The 9,741-nt window shown below is 39.2% G+C and overlaps 1 protein-coding gene and 1 long non-coding RNA gene across 5 annotated transcripts in view; one reads left to right on the top strand and one right to left on the bottom strand.

Moving 5' to 3' along the window:
• Positions 1-223: 223 nt before the first annotated feature.
• Positions 224-9,741, bottom strand: part of Kdm4c (lysine demethylase 4C) — a 315,679-nt gene continuing 306,161 nt past the window's right edge. For all 4 annotated transcript variants that reach the window (XM_070033227.1, XM_070033229.1, XM_070033228.1 and 1 more), the window contains 3 exons: positions 7,572-7,691; positions 3,873-3,965; positions 224-1,295 (listed from right to left, as the gene is read on the bottom strand). In XM_070033227.1, coding sequence (XP_069889328.1) covers positions 1,119-1,295; positions 3,873-3,965; positions 7,572-7,691 — 390 coding nt within the window. In that variant the 3' untranslated portion in view covers positions 224-1,118. The remainder of the gene's footprint in view (positions 1,296-3,872; positions 3,966-7,571; positions 7,692-9,741) is intronic.
• Positions 5,050-9,741, top strand: part of LOC138834655 (uncharacterized) — a 4,885-nt gene continuing 193 nt past the window's right edge. Inside the window, exons 1-2 of the long non-coding RNA XR_011374229.1 lie at positions 5,050-5,125; positions 9,347-9,487. This is a non-coding gene — a long non-coding RNA (uncharacterized lncRNA). The remainder of the gene's footprint in view (positions 5,126-9,346; positions 9,488-9,741) is intronic.

Here is a 9,741-nt window from a genome sequence, read left to right on the forward strand (position 1 = left end):
CTGGGATGAAAAGTATTCCAGAACCCAAGGAATAAAGAAAACTACTCAGCCTGCATGGTAGGCAGGGAGATGATCCCATATCTATAATGTTATTGTAATATACACTCCACAGCTGTATACAAAGTCAGTGGTGGAAGGAGGATCAGAAAAACCTGGGCCTACACCTCAATAAACTTTGTGTTCTGTTAGTGTTAAACCCAAAGAAATGAGTCAGAGGACAGGATAGGAGAAAATGGAAATCTTTATTTTTAAACACGACTACATCTCAGGCTGTTTTAAAAAGAAAAAAATTCATGTTATATTAGGTAAAAACTATGCATCAAGGCATATTTCTTTAAACTCTAATTTTACAAACACATAATGAAAGAAACATATATTTTATAAATATCTACTCAGAATAGGTATTATGAAAAAAAGTGTTTAAAAATAACAGCCCCAGATCTCCCTCTTTAAATATATAAAATTCCCATAGAAGTCATAACAATTCCTCCTCAAGAGCCAAAAATTTCATTTCATGAAGGCTGACTCAGTTCTCATCAGACACAATCAAAAGTAATAGGAATATAAAAAATGTAAAAGTTCTGTACAAGGGAATACAGATAGCACACGGGTAAATCTCATTACCATACATGCCATTTGTGTTTTAAAAATGTTTTATAAAAACTGCCATTTAAAACAAATAAGTGAAAGTCCTTCCCTGACTGTGAAAAATACATAAATTACCAGCCTCCCACCTGCTGGGCTTGGGAGGGGACCCTCCATGTGTTTCCTGAGGGGCCTGAGCCGCGCATTGAGACCTACCTCATCTCTGGCAGTGGCTCTTTCTAGCGCATCATTCACTACGACTTTTTTTCACTTAAGAAAAATTCTTTGGGATCACAGAGAATAACTGCTCCAAGTGAGAGTAAGATGGAGGGATGACTTCAGATTGCTGAAGCCAAGTGAAAATACATGAGTTTTATTTGCTTGGTCATCAAACTCTGGAAACCTTCTTCACCACTGTTGAAAGATGCACCCAGCCACCTATCCCAGAGTAACACAGGGCTCGGCCCCAAAGCTGTCCCTTCATCTTTCCTCTTCCAGCCTGAGCTGCTCGTGGCCTGCAGACCATGGGTAGACTACTGCCTCTTCTGACACTTCTTCTGGAAAGAACTCTTCAAGAAAGTGCGATACACAGGGTCATCCACATATTCATTCTTGAACCTGGAGCTCAGCACTCTTTGTCTCTTCCTCTCCCCTTGGATAATGTCTGCTCCATAAAATGTGTCTTCAAATCGCATGTCAGAGGCTGTGGACTAAAAGCAGCCAGTGTTACTTTGCATTAGAGTATGGTATTTATTGACCAGCCCAGGACTGGACACAAACATTATCCAGGGTGGTGAACTACCCCGACAGGTTCCCTTGCCCCTACCTAGATTCACTAGGGAAGAAAGTTGGTTGAGTGCTCTGTGTCATTTTTTAAAAAAACATTTTGTTTCATTCACTATTGGCAAAGCACTTCTGAATAGTCTTTCACTTTTCTAAGTGCTAAAGTTATCACAGGAGAAAATAAAACATCTATGAAAGTGTTGCCACTGTGCAAGAACAGCAAAAGTCAGTCTCTCAAACACAATCATAAAGCCAATTCACCAGGAGCTCCAGTTAATTATGCACCGTTGCCATGGTTATTCTGTGAGACAATAAAAGGTAATGGGGCCTTTTCTGAAGTAAGTGGAAAAGAACCCAGCACAATCATGAAGTGGACTGCTGACTCTTTTTGAAACGTTTCTCCCTCCTCCGGCGTGAATCTGGGTGAGCCCAAGTCATTAAAACATGAAGGCCTTCTGAGGAAGGCTGCTAACCTATAGCTTGAAAAGAGAAAAAGATTGCTCTAAGCATAAAAAAAACAAAACCTTCCATCAATGGGTTTTCCAATTAGATTTGTTTCACCAACTGGAAAAAAACATCAGTCATGGACAGATGACCCAAGGGCCAGAGGGTTAATCACCCACCTGAGCAAAGGCAGGTTAGCCATAGCAGAGTACTTTGATCCACTAACAACAGAGGCGGACACAGGGGTCATGCACTTTGCACCCTACTAGGCTCAGCTGTGTTTGACAGAACATGCTGCGTTTGGTGTGAGTATGGGATTTAGGTATTTTCCATTGCTTCTTTTTAAAAAAATATTCTATATATTATTTTTAACAATTTTTTTTTAAATGAGCATTGATGTGTTTGCTCAAAGAAACAGACTTTAGAAAACTCAGGAGCTGTGTCCAGATAAAACTGCCTATGAAGACATCTTGATACTTAAGCCAAATCTGCTGCAGAACAATGAGATTGTGACCAGGGTAGAAAGAGGTTTTCTTCTAAAGCCAGTGAGTAGAAGTATGTGAAATTTACAAGACTCAGCTGGTAGGGTGCTCAGTCATACATTGAATAGAAAATCAAAGTCATAAGAGACTTCCAGAAGGTTACATATTCCATTCTCCTAGCTCTCTAGACAATAAGAAACAAAAAGAAAGGAGAGGGAGGGGAAGAGAGAGCCAAGAGCTAGGAAGAGATGGAAACAAAATGAGAAAGCATCATCTTCATCACCTTGAAGGTTTTTCTGAGATTTCAAGATCCTAGTAGTTGCATAGGATATTTAGGAGTTATGAAGAATTAGCTGGTGGCTTTACAGTAGACACATTTAACCTTCCCTCTCCTTACAGTTATTATCTGCTAGCTAACCTTAACCTGTGTTGATGGGCATGGACAATGCCTGATGGTCCCACACTTCCCACCTGGTGGGTAGCAGTACTGAGACCATCACTCTCCTCTTGACTATTCACTTTAAGGACCTTTCTCCTGAGGATGCAACTGAGAAGGCACTGTTAGTTCACACCTGATGCAGGTTCTGCAGTTAGGATCCCAACTGACAGGAAAAGGAACTGAATATATGATTCACACTTAAGGAAACCATTGGTGCTTCCCAAAATAACCAGATAATTTATAGTAGGTCTGTCATCATGGGAAAGACTATCATAAGCATGTGCTGAAAACGAAGAGTATCATTTATTCAGCAAATAAGTCCATTTTAGCTGGGAAAATCTCATTCCATTTATTCAGTAAATAAATTCATTTTTAGTCGGAAATGTCCCATTCATTCAAATTTCTCTGTTTAGGATTTATCATCTCACAGATGCAGTGGACATAATTCTAAATGAGCAAAACTGACTTCATTTCAGGGTCCACTAAATATTTTATGATACAGTAATATGAAACCTAAATTATCGTGAATGATGGTTTTGAACAATTTGTTTAGATTACTTGTCCGTGTTTATCTTTTAGTGGCATGTACTAGGCTTGCAACTAAAAAGGCCTTTCGTATTCCCACAACTAATATTCAGGCTTTACCTTTTTTATTAAGAAATTGGGAACTGGTTGGTACTCGAAGCTGTCAGAAACATTAGCAATCTTCTGATATAACTAAGGACCAGACATTCACTGTGCTGACTGCCTGCCACTTACTACTAAAAACTTCCTCTCCATGTTGTTTCTGCTAACCACATAGCAAATGCCTTGATGGAATCTTGTTGCTTCTCATGCTTTGCACAGAGGATGTATTCAATGACTACTTTTGTGCATCGATAAATGCTAATGGCAAAGAATGTCATTTAACTTCATTAGAAAGCAATGAAGCCATATACAACTGATTTCCCCGATTTCTGACCAAATTTGAAGCTTTTATTCAGTACATTTTAGTAAATAAGCAAAATGCTACATCACCTTTCTTCTAAATTAACTCAAAGCCCCAAAGTATTTCCTGTTCAACTTAGGAAACACAAGAAATGACAAGGACTCAGGACTCCACTGGTGGGACCCCCCAAGTGGCATCTGTCAGCACTTACAAAGCGAGCCTTCACTCTCTTGGGTAGTTCTTCGTCTAAGGTGTAGATATCCTCTCTCTTCATTGCTATCTGGGATCCATCTTCAAATTCAACCTGATAAAAGACATCATGATATACATTAAAAACAGACAAGTATTGATTATCAAAGGCAAAAAAAGAGATAGTATTAAAGACTCAAATCAAATCAAACACAGAAGTAGCCAAAGTCCAGTAAAGTTAGAAAGCTCTTTTCCTTATAAATCTTAAAGCAAAGTAGAGGTTATTTTTTTCATCCTAGGGTTTGAACTCAATGCCTCATGCTCTTGCTTATTAGCTCTTCCACTCATGACTGGGTGCTACCACCACTTGAGCCACACCTTTACTTTCACATTTGCTGGTTAATTTAGAGGTAAGAATATCTTGGATTAGTCTGAACAGGCTAGTCCTGAAACTTGATCTTCACATCTCAGCTAGGATTATAAGGCACACACCACCAATACCTAGATGCCTTATGCCTTCTAGGCAGGTGCTCAATTATTTGAGCCATGCCTTAAGCTCTTATTTGTAGTTATTTCTGAGAGTCACTCTTTGGCTCCCGGTGGCTCCAGACAGTGATATTCCTACTCATACCTTTTACACAGCTGGGATTACAGACATCTACACCATATCCAGCCAATAAAGCAGATTTGAAAACAGCTAAACTTCTTGAATAGGAGAGGCTTGGAATATGAGATGTGAGAACAGTACTCTCAAAGCAAAAAAGAAGTAAGGGTTTACCAAATGATTTCTCAGATCATGAAACAGTGGCAAACTGATCACTAAAATAACACTGGATCTCTTAGCTCATGTATGTCTCTTTAAGAAGCTCTGACAACATACAGGGGAAGAGCTGCTCCTCTGTGAGGAAAAGATGATGTGTTGCTCTTGTGTGAGAAACTTGGATGGAGCAGCTTTGCAAGTTCCCCATACAGCTCTAACATTTTCACTTTCCAACTATCTTTGTCAAATTCAAATGAAGCAAGTAAATCCCAGTTTCTCAACTTCATAGCATGTAAACCTCATCGATGTGTGAATATACACTATCATCTCAAAGAAAATTGTTTAAAACTCTTTAGCATCCTAACCAAATGGCAACAAGCAATCTACTTCAATGTGTGCTCTTCAGGAAAAAACAAGATGTGTTGACTTGGTGGAACAGCCATTTAGTCATTCTAAATCACTCAGATGTCACACTTTTAACAGATGGAAATGTGCTGGCAATTCTTGTCCAAAAGGTGAGTTAAAGTATCTAATTGTGTTAATAAGCAAAATTTTGTTGGGGTTTGAAAAAACATGAAATTCCCTCTCCCCCTTTCCTTCCTTCAGCCCACCTCACCTTCCTTCTCCCCTGGTCCCCTTCTCCCTCACCAAGACTAAGACTCTATCACTAAGACTCTCCAATTCTGGTTTTTGTTTGTTTTTTTTTAAACTGAAGATAAGAGTCTCACAAGCTGGCTTTGAACCTCAATCCTCAGATCTCAGCCTCCTGAGTAGCTAGGATTACAGGAGTGAGCTACCCTCACGCAGCGTTCTTTTCTTTCTTTCTTTCAGCACAATGGTTTCTTCAATATTTAATTAAGTCAATGTGTTTATATAATTTGATAGTATAGCTAGACCCACCTGTGTTTACTTTCACTTGTTTTAGACCATTTGACGATTATAAAAGAAGGCAATTACAAAAGTAAAACTGAGCATTATCAGAGTAGGAACAGACTGCCCCACCATCCTAGCTTGCTCCTGGTGTGAGTCTCAGTATTAAAACCCAGGATGGGTTCAGCAGAGCAGAGACAGCTGTTCTTTCCAATAAGGACAGAGCTGTTTGCTCTTGATCAAATGATCAAAAATTTGTTCTTTTCATGAAGTTACTAAAAATTTATTTACTGAGTTCCCCACACTCCAGTTTGCAAACTAGTCCCCTCCCCCTTTCCCTAGTTTGCAAAATAGAAGTCAGTCAATACAAAGCCTATATATAAGGACTACTATAAGGGCAAATTAAGCATATACACTTACAATATGAGCACTGCACCTCATTCATACCTATTCTTATGTTCTGCTTATTCAATGGTGAAGTTGAATAGACACAAAACAACAAAATTTATCTCAAAACGACATCTGACCTAATCAGGAATTTCAAGCTACTTGTGTTTGAGAGACAATTTTAATATCACTCTTTCATTGAGTCTATAAATATGTCCAGTTTTATGTTGACAGGCCATCATAAATTCAACTGCAGTTAACACACTGATTACTAATTGGCTGAATTTCAATATGTCTTCATTCTGTGCTACTTTTCTCATGGCAAACAGCTTTGCTATGCAAGTTTCACATCTGTTTGTTTATTTATTTACCTAGGCCTGGGTGCGGTCCCTTAGCTCTTCAGCTCCAGGCTGGCGCTCTGGCTCTTGAACCACTTCCAGCTTTTTTTGCTTATGTGGTGCTGAGGAATTGAACCCAGGACCTCATGCAGTATTATCTGCAGCCTGTCTTAGGATTTTTGCCAAATTCTAGCCAATCTTCTTGCAAAATGCTCCATCTAGCATTCACCCTATTATAAATACTCCAAATCTGCAACTAGAAGCTGTCATAGACACCACATACAAGTGGGGAAAAGCCATAAACATATACACACTCCCCACACACACACAATGGATACGTATAAATCCTTCCCCTGAGACTTTTCTAGACCATGAAAAATATTCTAAGTTTTTCAAAACTTCTTCAAACTCTTTTAATTACACCGCATTCCTCCAATTCCTCGTGCAGTGTCCTATAATGTACTATTCCATTAAGCCCTGGCCCTTATCAGTGCCTGAACATTTACTCTGCTGAAACTGGCACGCTTATCATTTTTCAAGCTGTTTTTACTTAATAAGCCTGAAGCGTCTTGTTTTTTTTTTTTTTTTTTTTTTTTTTTACTACAATCTTTCTGGGTTTTGGTTTTGTTTTTTTTTTTACTTTACCTTAGCCTGGAATGCTGACGTATTGCTGAAAATGCTACAATATTTTAGATCTAATGAGTGTGTCCACTTTTTAAGGCCTTCTGAAGGAGTACAAAAGCATGTGTGCTATCCATGTTGTTACCTTTTTTTTAAACTTAACTCAGTTTTATTTCTAGAATTATTATTATTAAATTAAAATTAAATATTTTCATTTTTAATTGCAAACTCTTTAAGTTCCCTACTGAACAGAATCCACTTGATAGCTGGAATTTTCCTTACATAGCACTATTTTAAGCTTGAGTGGGTGAAAAGCACCAGCTCCTTAGGACATCAACTGGCTGTAAATGGGCCAATGAGCACCGCTGGTATAGCAGAGATGACCAGAGTGATATGTCTCCCAGGCAAAAGCTATCACTATCACTATGGCCATCACTATCTTAGCCTTAGGCTGAGATGAACCTGCCAATTAGTCTTTTCATATAATGAAAACATAGTAAAACAGCTTCTCATCTAGTTACTTAAACATATTCCTTTTCAACCATTCACCAAATGTTGCAGGGTTTTCCATGTCTGACTTCAATAGCAAATTTCAGAGCTTCAATTTGAGTTATTAGACCTAGAATCTCTGTGGCCTTCACAGAAAAAAAGAGAAATTTCAAATGCATAGTAGCACATTCCTACACTGTTTCTACCACCATTTTCCATCCATCTTGGAAAGCATCACAGAGAGAGCAGCACCTACCTGGTACATATAGGCAACATTTGATCCAAGGTATTTTGCTCCATAGAGTTTGCCATCTGGCCACTTGACTTGGACAACTTCTCCCTCTCCAGGAGGGCCTAGCTTCACACAGTCTCGGCTCTGAGGAATAAATAGAAACAGGCTTTTCAAGGCAAGTGCTTAAGTGACTGCATTTAGAACTTAGCAAATGATGAACTCCTGACAATTAAAAGGAGTTATTGCCTCTGTGTTTTATGGATTATGATCTTGCATGAGTGTTCAGGGGAAGAGATATGAGCCAAAGGAGTACTTAAAGATTCAGCCTACATCATAAAGTTGCAAAGGAGCCACCATAATCCAAGTAGGAAAAAAAATAACAGCATTTACATTTGCTATTTGACAAAGAATTGTTCAGGGGCTAACTAAAATATGCATAGAAACTGTTTTAGCTGAGGAAGAGAGACCAGCTAATGATTTATAACACCTGGCATTTAATAGCATTTTTCAGCTACCAAATGCTTTAGCATAAATCTAATTTGATCTTTATAAACACTCTCTGAGGTAGACAGATTATTAATTATCCCCATTTTACTGACAAGGAAACTGAGCTTTCAAGGAGGCTCCCTTAAACTGTCAGGATCTCCAGAGGAATGAAGCTGGATATGAGAGCAAGAGCTGAGGTTACAAAGGTAAGGGAGATGCAATCTCAGCTCAGAAATGGTAAAACCTGCCAAGGAAGTAGGAAGGCAAAGGCAAAGGCAAAGGCAAGCAAGAATGCTTGCATATGACAAGTGAAAGCAGGTGAGCTGTGGTCTACTCCTGCTGTACGCTGGTTGCTCCTGTCCTAGCTACTTGGGAGGCTGAGATCTGAGAATTGTGGTTTGAAGACAGCCTGGGTAGATAATTTTGAGAGACTCCTCTCTAACCATCAAAAAAATGCTCAAGTGGTAGAGCAACAGCCTTAAGCAGAAAATGCGAAGGGACAGAACCTAGGCCCTGCATCCAAGCCCTAATACTGGCACACGTACACATATACAACCCTGCTTCTTCCTAAAACGGAATGCTCCCATTGAGGGACCAGCTTACTATCTTCCCCAGGAAATCATGGTGATTCAGAATCAAGAGCAAACTACCCAGGGAATTCATTCTGGAAGTTGCTTTTGAGGGAGAAGAGGTATGGGTAAAATAGTAAAATATTCAGTTTGTGTACTCTTACATTTCAATATATTGAGTACAGCAATAAAATGTTACTATAAAGGAATTAAGTACTTCTCTACTTCAATATTTTTTCTGCACACTGAGCAGTTCATGATTTTCTAATACTAGCTTTTTACTGATGAGGCCAATCTGAATGATTGAAATGTACACTTGACCAATCAAACTATCAGTGCAGACTGGACATGTTCCATCATTTAGATAAGAAGCACACACATATTTAGTTGTTTATGACTAGAAACCCACCATAAATTTCTTTTTATTATTAATAGAAATTCTGTCTTAGAAAGAAGTGGCCATTTTATTGTTGGGTTAGGACTATGACATGAAAGGCCCAGCTGTTCATTATTCTAACTACAGACTATGCTTCCCATTAGAGCTATGGGCAAAGAAAAATTCATGTGCTCAAAGGGTCTAGAAAACTGACAATCTGTATCTAACTTAGTCAAATGAAAACAAGTTTATTTTCAGCCTTCACAGTATTTGCCCTCAGGGCATGTGAATTGAGAGAGCTTGCTGGAGAAATACACTTCGGATATGCCCTGGGGGTTATCACCTCACTTTCCATTTCCTTTCCAAAGAGTTCTGCGGTGCCAAGAATGTTGATGGCAGAGCTTCTGAGTACATGCTGAATTCACGTGTCCACTCTGCTAGGACAGGAAGTCACTTCAGCTTGGGGATTACCCTGCCATGAAAGCCAGATGCTTCAGCAAATGTGGCAGGTGAGAGGAGCTACTTCCTCCTTCTGCTAAAGCTTTCTTACACCTGGAGGGAGCTCCACCAGGTTAATGCTTGGGTGGTTCTTCTTTGCTACCTTATAGCCTCTATCAAGAGGATCCACACTGACTTATTCTGAAAGATACTGTATTTCTCAAATTACATGTCATGGTACCCACTCTTGGGCACCAAAGCAAACTCCCAGGGATTCTGCAGGATAGTATCAGGGGAAACAGTGACATTATGAGTCAGCCAGCCT

Source organism: Dipodomys merriami, unplaced genomic scaffold (genome assembly GCF_024711535.1).
Source record: "Dipodomys merriami isolate MVZ:Mamm:240054 unplaced genomic scaffold, mDipMer1.0.p SCAF_22, whole genome shotgun sequence".
NCBI lineage: Eukaryota > Metazoa > Chordata > Mammalia > Rodentia > Heteromyidae > Dipodomys > Dipodomys merriami.